General features: G+C 48.6%; 1 protein-coding gene across 1 annotated transcript; it reads right to left on the bottom strand.

The window, feature by feature from the left end:
• Positions 1–43: 43 nt before the first annotated feature.
• LOC308068350 (neuropeptide Y receptor type 2-like) lies at positions 44–23,162 on the bottom strand. Its single transcript, XM_080398777.1, has 2 exons — positions 15,873–23,162; positions 44–9,326 (listed from the first exon to the last, which is right to left on the bottom strand). The coding sequence occupies exon 2, from the start codon at positions 9,286–9,288 to the stop codon at positions 8,125–8,127; it is 1,164 nt and encodes a 387-aa protein (XP_080254903.1). The 5' UTR covers positions 9,289–9,326; positions 15,873–23,162; the 3' UTR covers positions 44–8,124.
• Between the last annotated feature and the right edge of the window lie 121 nt (positions 23,163–23,283).

The following is a 23,283-nucleotide window of genomic DNA, read 5'->3' on the forward strand; positions in this document are numbered from 1 at the left end:
TGGTCACGCTATGGACATACCCAGAGCTGCACATGCACGAGGCGCAAAACTCCACATGACTGATGCAACTTGTAGGGAGACTTTTGCCTCATAGTTGTTTTCACCTGTGAGGGCTTGAATAATGCTGCAAAGTGCTGCAGCTTTTACCTGTGTAGAAACAGCCATCAATGAGTCAGAACATGGAAATAGCTCTGCTGACAGCGAAACAAAGACCCTGGTCTCCTGCCATAGCGTAGAGGCAGTCACTGTGTTCAGAAAAGAGCAGTTCCCGATTATGCATTCTAGTATACAGAGTGATTGCTCAGAGAACCTAATGTTTCTGCAGAACCTTTTCACCTCCTTCAGTCTTTTTGTTTACCTGCAAAACTACTGGCTATTGAACACGGAAAGTCCAGAGGAGAGCAGCAAGAACAAACAGAGGTACAGCAAATGAGCCCTGTGAGGAAGGACATTAAAAAATGACTTGGTTTAGTCTGGAGGGGGTGGAAGAGATGCATGATAATACCCTTTAAATATATAAAGGTGAGGTATAGAAGGTAGTAAACTATTATCTGTGTCTGCCAGGAGACAAGAAGTAACAGCAGTAAAGGAGATTTATTGGTTAGACATTAGGAAGGGCTCAGAACAGACTGTGCAGGGAGTGGATGGAATCTCCATCACAGGAGCCTTGGAAGAGGTGAGACACCCTGCAATCAGCAGTGATTTAGCCAGAGGAGTTCCAACTCCCTTCCATTTATTTCTTATGATCTTTTCTTATACTATTCTTATAGTATATACATGACTAAAATACCCCAGAACATGTCCTTGCTGTCTGGGAAATCTATGAGAAGTACTTCAATAGCTGCATTTCAGAGAGAGAAGTTCTTGCTAGGCTGTAGTAGCTGCTTGGGTTGCAGTGAGATTAGCTCATGTCCTTTTAATGACATAATTAGAAAGACCAGAATTCCAAACAACCTTTTTGGTATTGGCAACCCAATTCTACTAATTATGCATGAAGCCAGTTGGAATTTCACACAACAAAGAACTGCAGTGCCAGGCAGAGCTTACAAAGACCAGTGAACCCCATGCTTTGGTAAGATGTCTTTGCCACAGTAGCAGTCTTGTGTTATTGCACTCCTTGAAGCAACAGACAATTTCAATCAGTTCTTGCCATGCTAGTTTTGCTCTCTTAGCTTTACTTAATTGCGAACTGCAGGCTTGTCTCGGAGAGTTGAAATCTGCACTTTGAAGCCACTAGATTCTTTTATCTAGGAATAAGAAATGGGATTTCATATAGCGAAGTTGTTGGTAACAATGCTGGACCAAAAATGCTGAACCACTGCATAAATGCATTAGCTGGGGTCCACTTACACAGCCATCTGCTGAGTTCAACCTTGGAGATTAGCTTCCAGCAACTGAAGCCATAAATTATTATTTTAATAATCATGTCTGAATTCCTGTCTGAAGTCAACAGCCACAGCAGAAAGCAAGTCAAATTTTATGCTGGCCTCATTGCCTGGGTTTGCTATCACTGTGTGTACACTCACCAAGCCCGCAGGTTTGACTGCCCCCTCCCCAGTTTTCACATGGAGATCTCTTGCTGATTCCTCTTTTGAAGGTTTTTGTTTCTGGTGCTCAAATCTTGGCTGACAGGAGCACAACCGTGCTGTGTGCTGATTGCAGCTGGCAGGTGGATTAGAGCACATTCAGATGGCTGTGAAATGCCTCTGTGAGACAGAAATGGCAGAACAACGGATTATTTCACCATGAAGAGCCCAGAAACTGATGCAGACAGACGTGTTGAGGAGAAAAGCTGAAGGAGCATGCAGACATAAAGCACTTTTTGCTTCCACGAGCTCCAAGAGATCTTCCCAGCTGAAAGTTTTGGGGATCTGCTGCCAGTTCCCTTCCTCCTCACCTAAGCTGGTTGATTTCTCTGAGGTGCAGGATGTTCTCAGATTCTTCTAAAATATGTGGGAGTGACAGTTGCCAAGTAACAAAAACTCATCACTCTTTTCCTGAAATGCACAATTCCTCGTTTTTCTGTTTTGTAGAATGGACAGATGAAGCTGTGATTTAGGACATGAGTCTGGGATCAGGATCATCTGGACTCCAGTCTTGCCCCTTGATAAATCTATTGAATACAGAGTTCAAGGTGAGGTAGGGATCTGACTGCCCTTGTGGCTCCCATCTTCAAAAACAAAACTGGGGATGCGTATCATGATTCAGTGAACTGACTTAGTGACCAGTGTAATGAGATTTCATTAAGAACACAGTGATGCTGCAGCCAGGGAGAGGCAGCCTGACATTTTATTAAGAGATGTCCTTCCCCCACACATACTTAAAAACACTCATATGGTTGATGTCAAGCGAGGTTGGAACAAAGCTGATAGATCCCACGCCTTCACAGGAATTAGGAGCAAAATGCAGCATATTGCAATATTTGTGGAACTAGAGATCCACAGAAGAGAAAATAAGATGATCAGGGATGAAGAAGCTGCCTTAGAAGAAGATGTGATGAACTTGGAGAAAGCTGAAGAAGGACAGCATCAAGATTTACAAAATCAAAGTGGCACTGGGCAAGCACTGGTTCAGCTGCCATTCAGCAAGCCCCACGGTACTGGAAGCAGAGAGCATTTGCTGAAACTATCAGAGGATTGGTTTTAACAGATAAAAGAAAGGAATACTTTATACCTGCTGTTACTTCTTACTTGTCTCTAATTTGATAGAGGCTCTGTGCCATGGCAGAGTTCATTCTCCCCCTCATCCTGGTCCCTATAGAGCCAACAATCTACCTCCATAAAGAACTGTATTAACCTCCAGGTTTCATCCAGGGGCTCATCCTCTCCAGAATACCTTGAAATCTTCTGTGACCTATTTTCCTTCTTCCTTCCTTGCAGCAGCAAGGAGAAGCACCTTGCAGATGAGCTGCCTGCATATCCTCAAGATGAACAGTGTCTGAAAGTTCATAACACATTAGCAGAGTGACATGGTGAGTACTCCATGCTCACGCACTTCAATAAGCTAGTAATAAACAAAAGGGTTTCTCCTCTAATGCTCACAGTCTTTGCTAGCACACTGGAGAGGACTGAACTAATGAAGATCTCCTCCTGTGAGCTCCATGAGGCATCTGCACTATTCCTTCTGTACTCATTACACTGAGAAGAACATAGACCAGAAAAAGCATTCTTTGCTGGCTATAAATCATGAGTGACACTAAGGTATTGCCATTAGCAGCAGAAAAATTCTTTCCTCCCACAACCTCATTCAGCCCATATACATACAACATTTTGGCAAAGGGTGCTGGGATGTCTGGATAGAAAATTAAATAGAGGTTGTGTTGTCTGAAGATAAATGGGTACCTCCCTCGGCGTGTGTGTGTGACTGTCTTTTTCTGATTTGTCTTTTAACTTACAAAACACTGAGCCTAGAGATAACGATGAGCTTTAAAAACCTAGCCTTCTTCCCCTCCCAGGCCCTCCTGAACAAATCCCTTCTCTGAAATGAGCTCAAAGAGAAGATAAGTGTTCTGGCAGTAATATGCAATATTATTTTTGGCACTTGAAGAATCTCAAGCTAGATAAGGGAAAACTGAAAAGAAGACAAAGCTCTGTTTTTTTCAGATGCAAGGGACCAAATTCTGCTCACCCATATGAACCCAGAAACCTTTCTTTTTTCTGGATTATTGCAGTAATTCCTGATTTCACCAGGTCAGCTGATCCTGAGGCCTTATTTAAAACCCAGCATTTTCAGACACCCTGGTGAAATCATGCAGTAACAGAGCCAAAAGACAAAGGCACGCAAAGAAAGCACCAGCTCCACAGCTCCTGCCCAAACAAAAGCTAATTTGGTTGCAGATCATGCTAGCTGTAACAATGATAAGATTAACACCTGATATCAGAGGAAAGGCTGAGCTGTCTGTGACCTCCTTCAGCAGAATAGCACTCCAGCCCCTCTCACATTAGCATATATTAGAGGAACTGTCTCTTTCCCAGTCTAGTATGTATTTCCCTACAGACCCTTTGTGAAAAGCTCAGAGCAATGTTTCTGCCAACATGTTTGTGGGCATAGTGAATAAAACATGTGCCATCTAACTTTGTTTGCTTGCGCTGCCATGGGTAATGGGAGAGGGCACATGTTACTGCAGGGCAGAGAGCCACGAGGGGATGGACCTGGCCTTCACAGGAGCACGATGAAGCACATGCAGGAGCGTGCCACATCTTTGATTCTAACAGAGCCCTGACTGAAAGACCCAGCTCACCCTGCATTGATCTAAATACCGGCTGTATATATAGCCTCAAGACAAGGAAAAGTAAAAAGCCCAAACCTTTGCTTTCTTTACAGGCATTACCTTGTTATAGACATATATGCTTTGGAAATCAAATGAGAAGGGATTTTCAGAGCAAACCAAGTGTTTTAGAGGCAAAGTTTCTAGTGCTCAGAGAGCCTCCTGTGTCCAAAGCACTGCCTTTGCTCTGCAAATTTTTATGTGCTTTGTCAAGCCTGAAATTTTGAGAAGAGACTCTGGGACTCGAGAGCTCTTAGAGCAGCCTGTAATAGGAAACAACAGTTACTGATGCTGCTGTTTTTAAATGATGATGTTGCCATGTCTCAGCTGTTCTTGTCTTTGTCTGGCATGTGAGTAATGGCTGCATGGGATAGTTAGAGGCATCCCCACCTGCAGTGTCTACTCAAAGTTAATCATCTGCTAGGGGTCGCTTGGCAATTAAAAACTGTTCAGTGGTACATTTTATAATACAAGATTTGTATTAAGTGACCAGAAAGCATGTCCTAGCATGAGAAATAGTGTGTTTCTCAGGGAATTCAGAACCTCCCTCCTAAAAGCTGTGAAATATCCTTGAGTTACCTCAGTGAAGCAGCACTTTGAGGAGGATGTCAGCAAGAATTGGGAAGAGCCCTAGAGGAAATCCATTTGGTCACTGGGAACAGCACTGTCTTCCAGACAAGGTTTGATGAAACACTTGGTCATTTTCATTTTTGTCACTGGGCTTCTCACTCTGTAGGGAAATACCTCATCCCTATCAGCTGTTGTGCCACTGACATGAGTCATTCCATCCCATGTCAGTAACACCAGGGCCAGCTCTGCAGAGAGGAGCCCAGCTTAGCAGGCATTCACTGAGGCACCTTTGGCAAGGAGCAGGCAGTGGGAAGATGCCTTTGATTCTAAGAATATCTGTAACGGCTAGAGGACCTGCCCTTGACACCAAAAGAGCAGGGTCATACCCTGTCCTGAGCTCTGAATAGTACAAAAACTTAAAATTCTTCTGGTCTGTGGTTTCATGGAACTGTTCATGGCAGTAAGGTTGTCTTTAGTGGAGCATAATATTTGGGGAATCTTCATCTCCAAGAGATTTCTGTTTCATAGAAACAAATTTACTCCTGCCTTTGTGCAGGCATGACATTCTATAACATACTATTTATTTGCCCAAATCAATCTCCTGTAAGAAGCTTTGCTTCCTTGCTCTCCGCCTTCTCCTGTTCTGTTTGACAGTGGACGCTAGGGCCACTTTCCCTCAATAGAGGCATTGTGGTTTTCCACAGGGGCAAGTACACACAACTGATAGCCGATTTTCCTGCCAGTAGTGGCTGTGGGAAGTTGTAACTTTTTCCAATGGCAAGGAAAAAGCAGCAAGTTCACAGGCAGAAGTCTTATCAGTAAGGAAGTCTATTAAATAAAGCAAACAGAACTTTGCTGTTAAATTTCAAGTAAATAGTTTCTCCTTCTCAGTTTGCTCCAGCTTAAAAATCCCTCTGCCCTATAAATGCCACTGCCAGTGATTATTTGCAAAGAGATGTGATCTATTTATTTGTTTATCTATCCATATTTAGTTTAAAAGTCTGGGCTCAAAATTAAACAGTCAGTCATAAAGTCATTATCTGCCTTGCTCCACAATCAGATACTGTGTGTGGTGTCACAGGACAAAACCTTTGGCAAGGCCCCTAGAAGAGCAATTTAGCTCCTCATCCATCTCAGCTGGCAGTGTGATTGGCTTCCAAGCCTGCATTGCTAAATGTGTTATTTTACTCTGACATATATTATTGAGTGTTAAATCACTTTCTGAAGTGTTTATTGGCAATAGTTAAATTCTTTCCACTCATTTAAGCTGCTTTTGAAACAAAAATATTCCCTTGTGTCTTGGAGTTTGATGGAAATATGGGGAGAGTTCTTCAAGAGGATGGACTGTAGAAATGACCAGCTCATTAGGTAGGGACAGAATTTACCAGTGTTATGGAGGAGAATATCCTCCTTCTTGCATCAGGATGAAAAAGCAAACTCCCACCACCATGGCATGGCACTTCACATAGGGAAGGTTTGCCTGTGTCTTGGTTCTCTCATCATGTCTTGGCCTGTCAGGAAGAAGATGGCCCTTTTACTGGAACATCTATGACATCCTGACAGGATTTTCATAAATCCTGAAGCTCCCTGAAAAGAAAGATGGGCTGTGATCTGCAGGATCAGGTGCTAAGAAGGTTGTTAGGCATGAGCATGCCCATGCCTCCAAGTGTGGAGTGTGGTCTGCAGCTCCCGCCTGGCTGTGATGGTCTCAGGAACCAGACACCACTTTCTTGTACCTATATAGGAAAATGGAGCAAAGGATCAGAGAGCAGAAACAAACAGAGAGATTAAAATCTAATGTGGCAGTTGGAAACTGAGCTGGAAAACAAAGGCCAGAGGCACGTCAAGCTGGGGAGGAGGCAGGAGAGATGGATTTTCAAATAAGCCCTTTGACAATTCATCTCTTGAGGACTCCAGGTGTGATGGCCCAGCAGCCTGATCCAAGCTGGTATACTCAGTACTGCAAGTCCTCTTACCTCTTGTCCTTGCTCCAGTGAAGACCTACAAATTAAAGTTTTTCTTTCCTTTTTATCTTTAATGAGGAGGTCTGCGTTGAGTCTCTTTCCTGCATCTGGGAGTTACTTTGCAATCTGATGAACATTGACTTTCAGAGACAACACCAATGACAAGCTGCTGAGATACAGTAGCAATCAAGGCTCCTTTGATGGCAGAGCTAAAAATACGCTCCCCAGCTGACACAGCCTTTGGGAGGAGAACATATACTTTGGTTTGAAAGAATACATCTTCCTTTGTCTCCATGTCTTCTTCTGCCAGAAGACACCACATCTGTGATAACCATGCAATCAGTTACCTCTGTCTTCTGAACTGAAGCACCCATGTACAGACCCATACTACCTCCGACCCCAGAAAGAGTAAAGCTTTACAACCCTCTGAGTGCCTTGGAGAATGGTGTCACTGGCAGTTTTTCCTCCCTGGTCGTGTTGGCACCCGTCAAGTTATTGCATGGCAGAAACCACATCTTAGGGTCTGGAGGAGATCACCTCTGCCAGTCACCTAGGTTCTGTTTCAGTCCTCTTGATAACTGCCCCAGCTCTTTCCTTTCCTATCTGCTTCTCTGCCTCCTCTCCTCCTTGCTAAATCCAGGGCACTGGCTCACAAGCTCTCTAGATAATGAGGTGTCCTCAAAGAAAACTGTGGTAAATAGTATCACTGCCACCTCCTGGGCTTTCTGAGGACTAGAGCTCTTCCCATGGCTTGCAAATACAGATTCATTCTGTGCAAGAGATCATGAACCGCCCAGCTTCAACCTGCACCAGCCTGCTCCCGCCCCAGGCCTGTGGATCAACGGCACTAACCAGCCCCTTTTCACAGAGGAGTTTAGGTCTCCCTCCCCTTGGAGGCATTAGCTAAAGATGGATCATTAAGGCTTTTGGGTAGATGTACAGATGAACAAGCACACACAATAAAGGTTCCACATTTGTAACGCGTAATATGTCAGGAAGTAAAAGGTTGAGCAACCCACTTTGGCAAATGGAAATAGCAAAAAGGGGCATATTTTTCTGGCCAAATGAAAGTCTCCTCTGTGTGTAATTTTTCATGCTTCTGCATGCATAACTTGAACGCAGAGAAAGGAAAAATTCATTTGTTTGGTCAGACAGAAATACACCAGATTTATTGTTTTGAGAGATACAGGGGGGTACTTCTATGTGGCTGTGGTAGATATAATGTTTTAGCAACACAATGTTTTGCCAAAAAAAAAAAAGGCATTTACCCAAGAATGTCTCAGGGCTCAGTCAGCCTCAGTCCTGGAGGTGGATGTCACATCCCTAAACCTCTGTGGGCAGTGGTCCATTGCCAGGAGTCTGTTTGCTGCTCCCATTTAGGGTGTTGGCCCTGAAGATGTATGACCTCCCTCTAACTGAGCCTTCAGTGTGGATGCTTTCTGGCTTGTTCTGGCAACGGAAGAACATAAGGAAGCCGTTCCGGTAGTTCTTGTTCATCCATCCGTAGAGCAGGGGGTTGACAAAGGTAGAGCACATGGCCCCGACATGGAAGACAGTGTACAGGAGTTTGTACTCATGGAAGATAAGAACCAGATCAAGATCAATGGCAAGCTGGAATATGTGGAAGGGGAGCCAACAAACTGCAAATACCACGACTACCATCACTAGCATTTTGGTTGTCTTCCTCCTCCGGCACTGGTTTTCATTCCTAGAAGTGGGACTGACATGGTTTTTCAGCTTGAACCAGATCCTGGTATAGGCATAACAAATAATTGCAAGAGGAAAAACATACTGCAGGAGGAGCATGGACAGACTGTAGATAGTGGCATCTCTGTTATTACCAGAAGGCCATTTTTCTGAGCAGACAGCCATTTTGAGGTTGATGGATGGAATTTCCTCATATCGGTACTCTCTGAAGATGGCCAGAGGACCTGCTAGGACAGCTGCTGCCAGCCACATGATAGCTATGATTGTGAAGCTGAGCCTCTTGGAAATCCTGCTGTCCAGGTGGAAAACAATACACCGATACCTATCCAGGGCAATCACGGTCAAGGTGAGAGTGGACACATGAACACTCAGAGCTTGAGCATAAGGGACCAGATGACAAAGAACAGCTCCAAACTTCCACTCGTCCAGCAGTGTGTATACTAGGGTGAAAGGCAGACAGAGTGTGTCCACCATCAGATCTGCCAGGGCCAGGTTAGCTATGAAGAAGTTGGTGACGGTCCTCATGGTCTTGTACTTCACTATGATGTAGATGACCAAAGAGTTGCCGACGAACCCCAGCAGAATGATGAGGGAGTACGCAGCAATCAGAACAACTTGGACCCCCAGGATCTTGGTGCTGTCCATCATAACACTGCGGGATCCAGAGAGATCCTGGCTAGGAGTGACGAAGTCTTTGTCATGCCAGCCCTGTGACAGCTTCTCCTCTAACACTGTCTTCTCCATGGTGAGGGTGCTGTTGGCTCCCTCCAATGGTCCCATGCCTGGCCTGAGACTTTCCGTCAGTAGGAAAAGGAGGTCTGGAACACAGACACAGGCAGAAGTGAGAGCATGGGAGACAGCAGAGCACCTGCAAGAACTGAGATTCAAAGGGCATGTCCCACATGGCATTTTGGGCTAAAGAGCAGCAGCAGGGACATCCTCCTTCCTTCTCCCTTACCCCCCATCCTTCCTCACACTGGATAGCCTTCCAGCTCTCTTACACCTCCTGTTAGAGCCTATGATCAGTTGAATGCCAATTCCCCAAGGAAAAGTCAGGGGGAAATGTAACTTTTCACACAAGTTTCTGAGATTCTGTTTGTTTGAACTGAACAGGATAAAAAGCCTCAACCAGTCAGAGCCAGACTGGTAGGTTCAGAAAAGATCTCCTGGTGAGGGAGCCCCTTTGCACACTGCCTTTCCTGCTTCTTCAGGCCAGGCTTTGGAAAACAGGGAAGTTGCTTCAAACAAACCAAAAATTTGGGACCTCTTGGAGCTGACAGAAGAAATCAGTGATGATGTCAGTCATCTTTCATGAGATCTACTTGCCTACAAAAATGCCCTAATTCCTTAAGAACTGGGAAAAGAGGAAAACAACAAGACACTTAAATTCAGGGTGTTCTTCTCCACTTCCCTATAAAAATTTATTCCCAGATGATGCACCACTTTTTCTTCCCGTTTCTTATTTCTCACCTCTCTGGGTGAAAGTATGTCACCCTGTCTCTGCATGAGTCTCCACCACTGCTCCCGCTAGTGATGCTACCACTCAACTTAACCCAGTGGAGCAGTACCCCCTGCTCCCGACCCTGGTAATGTGGTTAGCATAACAAATGTCATTTCATGAGGCAAGCAGCCACTCTCTTGCTGCTTGGGTCATGGATTCATTCCCATTCCCTCATTATTTGGCCCTAAAGGTCCTGTGAACCAACTAGATAAACCAGTTTCCTTCTTCCCCTCCCTGCCAGCATCAATGTTGCTGGGCACCAGGATGGTTACTCCCTCTCTTGCTGGCCTTGAAGGTCCCAGGCACCCGGCCAGCTCGGTCTTGTCGGTGACCCTGTCACATGACAGGGAAGTGTAACAGCACTGTCCATAACATCAAGCAGTTACAAGTCCTCAGTGGGGAACTGCTGGACAGTGACACCCATGACCCACCATGGCCAGGGACACCCCCACTCTCTGCTTCTTTGGAGGACTGACTTGTGTTCTTTCATAGGATTTTCGAGTCTAGATTATGATTGTTATACTGATACGGCAAACCATGTATTGGGATTTGACTTGATCTGCAGAGGGTCCAGGTGATGATAAATTATAAGTTTTATTATAAATTCTGTGTTATTCAGGTGATTAGAACTCATAAGTTAATTTGTATTATAGATCTGTATCATGCTACTCATAGATTGTACTGCATTGATTCTGCTTGTAGAAATCCTGTGCTGTTCCAATCATAAATTCTGTGCTATACTAATCATAATACCCTGTTAAGGAACTAAAGCTTTAATTGTAACCACGATTTAGTGTTGTCACCATTCTGCCAAGGATCCCCGAAAGAACCTGTCTGTCCTCTCAGTGTCAGTGACACTCAGGCATCCGCCAGCTTTGCAGAGGAGGGAGCTCCTGCTGGGACGTACATGTGCAGGGAGCAAACTGCTGAAGCTGTGAACAAGCCTCCCGCAGAGTCGTTGCTGAGCATCCAGGCACAGAGGCCTGAGAGCCAAAGCCCCGGCGTCAGGGAGCCTCCTGCCACGTGGTGCTCCCATGTCTGCATGACTGTGGCTTTGGGAGCAGGGAGCCTGATTGATGAGCCAGCACTGACTCGGTCTGGAGCCCAGGACTGCCATTTGGTGCCATTGTAACAGCAGAGTGTTGTCACGGCAGGGTTTTCGTTGGGTCCAAACACAGCAGGAGAAAAGCCAGCTCTGTTACTGGCTCCTTCTCAGCCTCCGTGTCTTGGAATTGCTGCCAGGGTATGTGGAGAGGGGTGGACATGGCCCCTCACATATCCCCTCTCCCCAGCACTGTTGGGGGGGCTCTCACTCCCACTGCACGCTTGACCAAAAGTAAGCAAGTCATCCTGCTGTCCCAAACAGGGGGTCTGCAGAGCATCGTGTTTTCTCTGACCCGCAGAGAGAAGGAATAACACCCTGCCACTGCAGGAGGGAGGCAAAGGACTTAGATGAAGCTGGAATTAGCAGCAGACTGCTGGGTACCTTCTCAGCATCCTTGAGGAAGGAATTGGTCTGGGTTTGTACCAGGTGTGATGGGAGCACTGCTGGCAGGCTTCCCACAAGTCCCGTGTCCTGCAAGCCAAATATTTAAGGACAGCCTGTCCTTCAGAAAGGAGAATGTTTTCTGGGCAGAACACCTGCGTTTCAGCTAGTTCCTTAAACAAATAGCATAAAATAGTGGTGGCAAGATGGTAAGTATGGCAGCAATTACATTGCAATGGATAATAAATGGCTGCTTGTTCTTTCATGGCTCCTCAGAGGAAGGATTGTGAGTCCCCCTTGGGAGATGCTCCTAGGAATCCACCTGACCAGCTGCAAACCCAGGTCCCTCTAGAGACCCAGGAAAGGAGCTGCCTGTGGCAAACCGCCCCTGCTGGCACAGCTGCTTCCTCCTGGCCTCTCCATGTCTGTTGGCTTGCCTGACTTGCCTAACTCTGCTGGTTGATTTATGCCAACAATTCCTGTAAATGAAGTTGTTCGGCTCAGATACCATAATAATGGAGACCATATAGCTACGACTAAGAGGGGAGGAAGGTGGCTTTAAGCAGCGGGAGGGAAAAAGGGGTGGATTTGCTGGGGTGAGGGCTTGCTTAAGGGTGATCTCAGACCTCCACCACTGCCCCCAGCCCTGGAAAGGCAGCCCCAAAGACCAAAGGGAGGTCCCAGCTTCCAAGGCAGGAGAAAGAAGCTGAAAGCCACTCCATGCAGCGGGAAACAGAGCAGGGGAACAGGCAGGGCCCCGGGAAGGTGGCACAGCCACAGCCTCTTCAACAGAACCCAACCCACGTGCAGCAGCAGCCCACAGGCACCCATGCTGCAGCTGGCCCCAAAGCAAACCCTACTGCCCAAGAAGCAACATCAGTGAAGGAAACAGGGCGAGCGCGGGGCATGCTTTCAGTGGCTGTGCTTTCCCTGCTTGCTCTCCGTCTGGGTTTTATACCTTCCAAATAGTCTTTATCACTATCACTCGTTATCCCCCTTTCTGTGGCTTGCCTGTCCCATTTATCTTCAGTACCCAAGTCCTGGCACGACACCATGGACGCTCCCCTCCCTTTTTCCCCATCTCACCCACCAACTGGCTGCTAATTCCCGTGTTCACATCTCAGGCTATTTCCTTTCGCTAGAGACTGGCAGCTATCCACCATCTGAGAGGAGCCAGGAACATCATGGTTATTGGAGCTGTTTCACTTCCTAACAGAATGGCCTTAATGGAGTTATTATTTGCTTTGCTTTGCTATGTTTTTTTCCAAAGGGGAACTATTAAAAATCAATTAAGGCATTTTAATTAAGAGACAAAATGGTCATAATAAATGTTCCCACTCTAGGGGCTGCCTGGAGGTCACAGGGATGCTGCTAGAAGTAGACCAAGGTCCATTCCAGCAAGTAATGGAAGTGCTGGCATATGTGTAGGCTGCTGCCGAGCACATGCTCCTGTGCCCAGTGGGCCTGCCAGGCTAGATGGAAAAATCCTTGGAGCTGAGAGCCAGCTGCTTATGGGAGAAAACAGCAGGGCAGACCAGGAGGAGGCAGAAATACTACCCTAAGCCCTTTCCTCTGTGCTGAGCTGCTATGAAGGGATGCAGAAACAGAGCACTGCCTGGATCCTCTCTGCCAACTGAGGTTCAGCCTGAGGCAGGGCTGGGACCCAGGGGGATGAGTCTATGATTCTGTGGCCCCCAACGAGGCAGAGAGCTGTTCCCTGCACCAGTAGGCTTCAGCCTTTGGGAAGGCAGAAAGCACAGAGGAGGTGCAAAACCTCAGCCCTTTGCTAAGCACACTGCTGTCAATGACCGAGAGGGACAGCGACCACCGACCACTGTGATAGCTCCAAAATCCATTCCTACAGAGTGCCTAAACTGGGTGCCCCGGGATTCACATGCACTTCTGCTTCCTGGGGACACCCTGGCTCCCTCCTGTGTCCCTGCCACAGCCCCAGGGCACATCCAGACCTGGAAGAGCCATCTTCAAAGCCTGGCAGGGTTCAGAAAGCAGGACTGGAGCTGTGGACAGAGTGCTGGAGAAAACAGAGCTTGTTAATTAATTTCCTCTTTTTGTCCCAAGAAGTGAGACCGGGGTTGCTGCAGCCAGCAAGCACTCAGCATAGGGCCAAGGGGTGCACAGAAGAGGGAGGTAAGGACAAAGACTGCTCTGAGCGTAGCCAGGAATTACAATTCCATCCCAGTTATCACTGATTTGAAAGGAGGCAGTGGAGGGGCTTGGGCCAGCTAGGCTCTCTGGCTAATGACAGCCAAATCTTTCTACAGCAGCGCTGGGGTCTGAGGGCTGAGGCTGATGGATACTTTCACGGCTTGTCTCACTGATTTGTTTCATGCTGTGTCCTTCCTTCAAAGCAGCTCAACTCCATGAAAGCCCTTCATCTCCAGCAGCCCAGTCTGGAGCACTGACTCATCTCATCCCCAGCCCCATACCTGGCAGCACGCGGGTGTCCATAGCAAGGAGGTCTGAGACCATCCCTCATCACCAGAACCCAGCTGTTACCCTGAGGCAAGCCACCTTCTACCACCTTCATGTTCCCCTACAGCATTTGTGAGGCAGCAGCATTCAGCCCTATACCCCACAGCACAGCGCTAAAGGAGGAGTACACAATAAACTGTATCTTTCTTATATGTTATATATGCTTATTATATGTTAATAATAATAATAAACAATTAAAATAATATGGAGGTTAACCAGCTTGCCAGAGGCCACACAGCACATCCACTGCAGGGCTGGAAACAGAGCCCAAGTTTGCTAACTCCAGCCTCCTGTGTTCACCACCAGAGAGGACTCTGTATCTGTCGGGATAAAACCTGAATGTAGATTTCAGGAGCTGCATGGAAATGCAACATGTGAGTGACGAAGGGGAGGGGGGGTTGCCTTCTTTGTGCGACGGGATGGTTTCAGGACAAACAGCACCCCTGGGATGATTTCCTGAAGCCAAAGAACAGGCAGAAATTGTCCCAGGTTCTTCCATCTTCAGTGAAGGAGTGATCACCCTACTTTGACACTATGAGAGAAGGGAAGACCCTCTAACCTGCCTATCATCTGCTGCAGCTTTGTAAATGATCTATCCAGATCAGGCCCATTGGTGCAAAAACTAATGGCATCAGGCATGCATTGCCACCCCTGCACTTGCAAAGCTCCAAGGCCCCAGAGCTGCTCCTGGGGAATCCCAGCATGGAACTGGCACTGGGAGACAAAGTGCAAGGAGGTGGAGATACACCAGGGATTTCTTGTGGTTCCCCACTCTAAATATTTGCATGTCCCTGCCTAGGCTGGAGCCATGGAAGACTCTGAAGGCAATGAGGCAAGGAGGATGTCTTAGTCACTCAGCTCAAGACAGGATGAAAAAGAAGGTGATGAGAAGAGATCCATTTGGCAAGGATAAACACTTTCTCCTGGAAATTTCTCCTACAGAAAGCAGGGTGGGACAGTGCAGAGCCCTCCACCCTGTGGGATGCTCCATGGGAGTAGAGCAAGGCTGGCTAGGAGAAGGGCTCAGTGGGTGATGCTGCGATGGAGACACACCAGCTGCTGGGGCTGCAGGAGGGAAGAGGCAGCTTGGTGGAAGGATCCTGGTTAACCTGGGGAGTCTCTGACCCCCTGAAATTTATGGAGTCCAGGGTAGATGAGGCAAAGGAGGAGACGGAAATAACAACTCCCTAACAGAACAATCAGGGAGAAAACTCAGTATCCTGCTTTGGGACAGACCAGAAACTCTGTAGGTGAAACACGAGCTACAACAGGACTAGCAGAGGCTCTCTCTGTTCAACAGTTAACATGCAGTAAGTGCAGAAAGCAAGCAAGCACGAATTTTCCTCCTCCTGCAGTCCCCTATCTCCCTTTGCATCTCTCTCTTTGAGGGCACTGATCTCTGGCAGCGAGCTGAGTGCCAGCAACGTGTGCAGTCCCAGCACGGAGGAGCTGACGGGAGGCTTGTACCAAGCCATGAGGAGGCAGATTGTGGGAGAGATCAGGATTTCTCAGGCAGCCACGCACCTCAGCCCCACACTTGCAACACACTGCTCTGTAGCGGTACGTGCTGGGTTTCTGCAGCCCCCTGGAGCAATCTGCTCTCCTGACTGCTCTTGCTCAGCATCCTGCTTCCCAGACTCCCTGCTTCTGCTCAGGGACCTTTCAAAACTCTCCTACTGGTATTTCTTGTTCACTTTCTATTCCAGCTCTCAGGGCTGTTCATCCCCAAATGCCATTTCCCAAAGATGCTTGGACCTTTTTTGCCTTAACTATGTGGCATGGCCAAGACCTGGTCCCGTCTCAGCCCTGCCACTCAGATGAGCCCTCCCCAACGCACCTGCAAAGGCCAGAGTATCCTCCTCCTTCAGGAACCGAGCTGCTCACCTTGAGTTATCGTCTCATTGCTGGCCAGGACGGAGCGCTTGGTCCTCTCCACTCACTGGGAATCAACCTGTGGCAAAGGGGTGAAAAGCACTTTTCTGCAACTGTCCTCGGAACAGTGAGGAAGTCAGGCGAGGATCTGGGCTGCCGGAGGGTGCTTCATCACCGGGGGTAGCTTCAGTACCCCACCGTGAGCATCTGGAGAGCACCCTCTTGCAGGGTGACTGACAGCCCCAGTCTCACAAAGCTGGATGCTGTGTTAGCTCCTGAATGAGAGAAAGGCAGGGAGCGTGTGTTTAACAAACAGAAATGGAAAGGGGGAGGGAGCCTGCTGCTGCTGTTTATACAGTGTTCAGCCACTGAGGGGCTTCTTGCATCGAGGAGAGAGAAGCTTTTCCACCACATCTAGTTCCCTCTCCAGGGAAAAGTGGTGGGAGCTGGAGGTCTGCAGGCTCCTCGTCCGTGCCACTGACCTGGGCAAGTGTCCATCCACCCTCACTCCACAGCTGTCCCATCTGCTCAGGCTTTAAACTCATTGGGACAGGCACAGTCTTGTCCAGAGGTGGATCTCCCTTGCAGCAAGAGGTCTGCAGGTCCTGCAACTCAGCAGAGCCTTCACAGACCTCCCCCATCCTCCTCTGCCTCTGTGTTTGTACAGTACCCTGCTCAGAGCAGTCTGCTGCTGCAGGACCTGCCTTCAGGTCCTCTTGGGATGCAAATAAAAGTAATAGAAGTTTCAGCCATTTGGCAATGGCTAGGTCTGTTTTACATACAATCTCATTGTGGAGCTAGGAACCCAAGTGAGTTTCTATTTTAGGGTGCTCAGCACTGCCCACACACCTGGAGCAAGAGAGAGGGCGAGGCACAAAAGCAGCATTCTCATGACCAAATCTGCAAAATCCAAGCTCACTGGAGCCCAGGGAAGCACCCTGAGGGCAGCACAGGGAAGCAGGAGAAGCACAGCTCCCTACCTGGCCAGAGGTTTTGCCTTCAAAGAGAAGAAGTCAGGTGTGTTGCATAGGATTTCCACCACAGTCAACATGTGAGTTAGCAGCTCACCTGGGCTAGGAGATGCTCCCAGAGGTCAGGGAGGAGGACGCCTCTCTTCACCTTCCAATATCTACAGCTAGAATTCTATCAGAGGAGTCTTGCTCTTCACCCCCACAGTGGACTTTGGTTTCCTTTTCTTTGTAAGAATGGAAAGGGGGGGGGGGGGGGGGCTTTCAATCAATTTTCTGTGCCACAAAAGTCATGATACACCAGGAAAAAGAAAATACTCCAATGGCTCAGCAGAAAAAGGAGAATGAGAACATTCCTGAGGTCACACGGAAATTGGCATTTGAACCCAAGACTCAGGCAAGGGTCCTCAGGAGCCCCATCCTTCCCTTCCTCTCCCCATCTCCCCTTCAAGAAGGAAAGGGCTTGGCACACAGGCGCTGACAACCAAGCAAATCCGCCAGCTGCGCTGACTGGATTTTTGTAAGGTTTGTGTCTTATACCACTTTGTTTTCCCTGAGGACGTTAACTTAGCTGCTCTGTAAAGCTGAGAGTGGAGGGGAGCAGGACAAGATAAACCTGCTTGGAAGGGGCCATCACTGTCTCCCAGTGGTCCTCGGGGAGAAGCAAAGAGCAGCTAATGAGAACTGAACGGTGCATACTATTCCCTGTGTTCCTGGTGGACGGACACCCCTCCTCTCCAGGGTCCTCAGCAGTGGATGGTTCATTTCTGCTCAAGAGAGATATTTTTTTCCTCCTTCCTCTTCTGGTGTAACATTCTCCTTGCACATTCCCCAGAGTCCTTTGCTACAGCTCCCCACTCTTCCCAGGGCTGGAATTAGATGCCTGGGGAAAAGGCAGTGATTGACAGGAGAGAAGCTTGCTGCAGCCTGAAGATGTGAACCTTCACCAGTACCATGGGGTGAATTCCAGTCATTTTTGGCACGTGGTGTTTTCTGGATGATGGCAAATGCAAACTCTTAAATCACAGATTAGTCAGTGCAAGTCCCCAAGACCATCCTCTCCCACGGTCTCAGCGGTCCAGCGGAGAAGATAGCACCAAAACCTGTGATGCTCCCAAACAGCAGCTCATCTCTTCAACCAGATAACCTAGCCAGCCAAAGAGCCCCTGTGCTTGGCAGAACAGGCAGAGCCCGGGAAGGGAGATCTGCCCATGACCCATGGTGATACACGCAGTTATGAATTATTCCCCAGTAAGCGATCCTCCCGCGACATGGAGCAGTACAGTGAGGAAGGTCAAACTCTCCACATGCCTGGGGTGTCACTCCAACTGGCAGCCACTGAGCCAGGGTTTGGTTCCCGCTCCCTCTGCACTCTCCAGCCCTCTCCCCGGCAGCCAGGCTCTTCTCACGGCACCGCAGACACGGCTGCCTGCCAGCCTGCCTAATCTCACCCAGCTACAACGTAATTACTACCGGCAGCAAGTGCACGCAGCACAGCTCTGGTGCTGCCCGGCCCTCGGCCTCTTGGCAGCTAAGGGACACCCAGGGTCTGCTGTGCCAGAGCCCCTCACCCTCTTGGTGGGTTGAGAGGAAGAGTTGTGGCGCAGGCTGTGGCAGCCTGAGCACCGAGGTGCAAAAAGTCCTCCCCAGGCAACTAACAGATCCCAAAGCAGCTGAAGGTCTCCCTAGCCTCAACCTGCAACTCCACCCTGAAGTACGAGGATAGGGAAATACAAAGATGGCCCCATGCATTATTCTGGGGCGTGGAAGGCTGCACAGCCCTGAGCAGAGGTGCCAGAACCCCCCGCATGCACCGCTGTAACCTCAAACCCTGGGGTATCCGCACACACAGGCTGGGTCACACAAATGCCTGCACAGGTGTCCCCGGAGCCCCATGTCCTTTCAAACATGATGGGATTGTTCAAACGATCTTTGCAGCCCAAAAGCCTTTCCCAGTGGTTGGGCTTTGATTAGGCAAAAGCAAGTCTGCTCACCTGCTCTTCTGAGAATACAGCAACGAATTTTATGCTCCAGGAAGCAAAAATGATGTCAAAAAGCTGAGAAATGGGGCAGAGGAGAAGGCTGGCTTTTCATCGGCCCACAATCTGCTCTGCCTCAGAGAGCAGGCAGGTCCTCGGTCTGAACACTTTGCAGATGTAAGCCATGTTCTGTAGCTCAACTTCTCTCATAAAAGGCATATTATCTGATCGCTCCCTGGGAGAAATCTCTAAGAAATCTGTTACCAAGGCTTCCAGATGCTCCAGTTCATCCTGCTTCATCTGGAGCAGCAACACTGACATACTTAAAAAAGCAGCTTTTCATTTTTCAAACATCTGTTTAATTCCACCTGCATATAACCAAAACATTTCCACTGCTGCTTCCTGTGGTGTCAAGCCTGTGTTTTCCTGAGCAACCTCAGAAGCATCAGCTTGTTGTGGTAACACAAAAGCCCCTTTTCCATTTGAGCCCCGGAGTTCATGGGTGCAGTGGATTTGGGAGTCTGTGATGCATTCGCGAACGAAATTAACGCAAAACTGCTCAGGGGTGGGAGGGAGGATAGAAAGCTGCCTGCACCCTCTCTGAATTTAAAAGCAGGTTCTCATTTCGTAACTGCTTTTTGTCCCCATATGAGTATTTCTGGAATTAGTGGAGGAGCAGAGACAGCATCGGCAACAAGGCTTTGCTAAAATACGTGAGTGATCTGAGACCACAATGAGAGGCACCGGAGAAGCATGAGGAGAGATGATCTGTGTGGGTTGGCCTGGGACTGCCACAGCTCTGCTCTGCTTCAGGGCAGACGGAAGATTGGGATGCTGAGCGAGTCTTCAGGAGGAGGGTCAGTTAGCCAGGAAAGAGGAGATCATACGGAAAGAGATTAATGGGGTTTGTGTCCTGCTGAAGAGGACACACATCACTGTGCTTCGGCTCCCGGCAGAGCTGGGAGCAGAAAGGGACAGAGCTCCACTTGGGGCAAACCCACAGGGCTCATTTGATTAAGCCGATTAATGCCAAGGAGAGTTTACCCCTTCCACTCCCTCCCCACCTCTGGATCTCCCTCCAACATGCAAAATCCCCTTGATTATCCTCACATCAGGGTAGAAGGACTCTGGGCAGTTCCGCAGTGTTCCTGTGGGCAGAGACCGGTGCCTCTGAGCCCAGAAACAGCTCCTGCATTTAGCTGCCGTTTCTGCAAGTCACTGCACTCAAAGCTTTTCTAATTTATTAGTGGGTTGTTGCTTGTTGTTTGTGTACCGAGCCAGCTAGAAAACAGCTTCTGCAGAAGAGGATAATTGCAGTCAGATAAGCTCTTCAGAGCCGGGATTGCAAGGATACAATGTATTGTACACCAGCAGTTGTCTGGGTAAACTAGAAAACTGGCTGAGTTTTTGGGTAGGAGCGTATTTCCCGGTCTGTCACAGACCCCCTGTCTGTCTTTGGGCAAATGGTTTGACGTGTCTCAATTACCTGTACGTAAAAAAGGTGATAAAAGTGCTTCACCCCAGCAAACACACTCGTGGAGCAGTGGGCTACGTGCACTAGAGGGGACTGGGTGCTTGGATGTGCGGTACTGGCAGCCTTGCTGGGACAGCTGAGGGATGACACTTTTGCCCCGTGGGATTTCTAAGTCTCTCGTCTCGTTTAGGCAGTGTGTTCTGCAGCCAGGGTCTTGCTCTGCCAGGCTGAATACTCATGGTTCATAGTCCCACCATGAAGTTACAAGTTTGTGGCTACTCTGTCACTCCTGAGATGACAAACGGTGCCATATGCCGGGTTGTGGCAACGGGAGCGAGCAGAGCTGGATGGGCTGATGGCAGCCCCAGCCTAAACTCTACCTAAGTGTCAAGACCAAAGGCGATGCAAGCATCTGGGAAAAATTCAGGGCATGGCGAGTTTTCTGTGGGCTTGGTGCTGCCAAAAGACATCAGGTTTGCAGGAGCTGAGATCCGGTGCTCAGCACCACTGTAGAGGCAGCAGGATTGCATTTGCTGCTTCACTACCATCTTTTCTAGTCCTGTGGGGACCCACATTAGCTGTCAGCAAGGAGCAGCTTATCCGCACCATGCTCAGCTCTGTGGTGCTGGGCTGGCAGCGGCGTCGGTGCACACCAGCACTGGTGGCAGCGCTTCACACCAGGGCGGGAGGGTCAGATCCACTCCTGCTACAAACCCAGGGATTCGGCTGGTAATCCATTTGGCTCTGTGTTGCCCAGAAATGACTCAGAAGCCACTGACTGACACTGAGAGATAGGTATGACACCGAGTCCCCCAGGAGAAAGAGCAGCATCCCCAGGGTACGAGCAGAGCACGCACAAGCCGAATGGAGACCGTGCTGGAAAGTGCAAAGCCTTATAAAGGCAGTGCTCTCGGTTTGTCCTTCTTTCAGCTCTTCCAGGCGATGAAAAGGACGACTCACAACCCTAATTAACTGGAACATGCTAATACCACTGAGCTTCCCTGGCCAGCAAATTTGGCACGAGGCGTGTGGGACATCTTCCAAACAACTGCTCAGGGGAGCGCGTGCCTGCAATTTATTATTCAATGAGCAGTGTTTCCTCTCTGCCTCCACTGAAGAGCTCAGCCCAGACACATGAGGGAGGTGAGTCTGGAGCCTGCAAATCCACTTTGAAAGCTATTTCATGCTGGAGGGACAAAAGACTTACTTCCCCCCAGGCATTAAAGGTATTTAAGGTACCAGGGGAAACAGGGCTTTGCACTGCATCACCTCTGTGAGTGCTCAGCTTCCCACATGGAAAACACATTCCTTCAGGGTGACATACACTCTGGGCAGAAGATGCACAGCCTGTCATGGCACTCTTGTTCGAGGACCAGAGCAGCGTGCATCGTCATTTTGCAGAGCGAAGTAAAGGAGCGCAGCCAGCCCTAGTAGCCAGCAAAAGGAGAGAGGTAGCAGAGGCCCTGACATTTCGTCTCCAGCATGGGTTATCCCTTGTTTTAACAGCTGTCCTGGGCAAGGCAGTGTCCTGGCATGTTCCCCTGGATGAAGAAAGGAGAAGGAGCCTGCCTAGCTCCTATTACAGATAAATCAGCCTGTGAACTTTGAAAGAGAAGCAAAGAGTAGGGCTCTGAAAAAGATCAGTTCATCCTCGTGGTAAGACCATCACTCTCAGTGTTTACCATCCTGTCAAAACTGGAGGCAGAAGATGCAGCCTCCTGAAGGCCACCACCTGCCTCTGGCCTCGGTGTCAGCCCAGCTGCCTTCATGGTGGCCCTGGCCCTGGGGCTGTTCGAGGCAGCTCCGGCACAGGGTGTGGGTGGCAGCAAGCTACCCCACCAAGCACTGCCACCGCCTCACCAGTACGGACACTGGGAATGGGTTAAGAGACCTGTGCAATATTCCTGGGACCACATTGGTTTGAGCACCTGTCCTTTCCCCTCCTTGGGGACAAAGGACACCTCCTCCCATATTCCTCCCCATCACCAGCAGCCTCCCTCGTGTCCATGCACTCCTGCTCCCTGGCTGGCCTGCCCCTTCTTCTCGGCATTGCCTGTGGCCTTCGGCTGCGTAGCTGGGCATGGCACCATGTGCTTACTGAAGGCACATCTCTCCCCACTCCATCCCCACCTTATCCTTTGGAAACATTCGTTGTTATGGTGACAGGTCCAGAAGGAAAATCTTTTTGAGGATCTTTGAGATTTTTTAACAAAGATATAGGCACTTTATTTTTTTTCCTTAAAGGAGATGGTTATCTCACTCAATGACAACTGAATTTCTTTCTGTTTCTGGCAACCACTTTGTTAATGCTCAGGCTCCAGCTTTCACTATGTGGCAGCAAAATGGAAGGGCGAAAGGTAAAACCAAGTGCAAAGAGCTGCTTTTAAACCCTGCTGGGGATCACAGGAGGGTGCCTTCAGGCTGAAGCTGCTGGGCTGCAGGCAGTGATGAGTCTAAGTTTTTTCCAAAATGAGTGAGATTTTGGAGCATGTTTGCATTTTTCTCAGATAGCAAAGTCCCAAGTAAATAGCAAGAGGGAACATTTATGCCCAGTAGCATGTGCTTTGTGTGAAACATTGCACTGAGAGATATTGTCCTTGCGGGGTCTTCAGAAACATCCCTTGGCTTTTGAAGGCTGCATGGTGGTAAATGAATTCTCTCCATCTCCACTGAATGGGCTGAAGGCTTTCATATGTGGCATCAGGGGATGCTGCAGAGAGAACTGTGGTGGTTTTTAATGCAAGTAATGAATATAGCAAACAGTCTCAGACCAGCCAGGCGAAAGCAATCTGGGGATGTGATGTGACCACAGGGCTGGATTTCATGGCTACTGTGTTCTGACTGTGGAATATGGATGCTAACTGACAAAAGATTCAAAGACCTTGAGCAGCCAAGCCTGTCCAGCCTGTTTTTGTAGGCTGAGCTCACAAAGACCTTTCCCACATCCCTGCTGTACAGAGCTGAGATCAGATACCTAAAAAAAATTAATAAAAATCCACATG

Source organism: Falco punctatus, assembly GCF_963210335.1.
Source record: "Falco punctatus genome assembly, chromosome: 8".
Classification (NCBI taxonomy): domain Eukaryota; kingdom Metazoa; phylum Chordata; class Aves; order Falconiformes; family Falconidae; genus Falco; species Falco punctatus.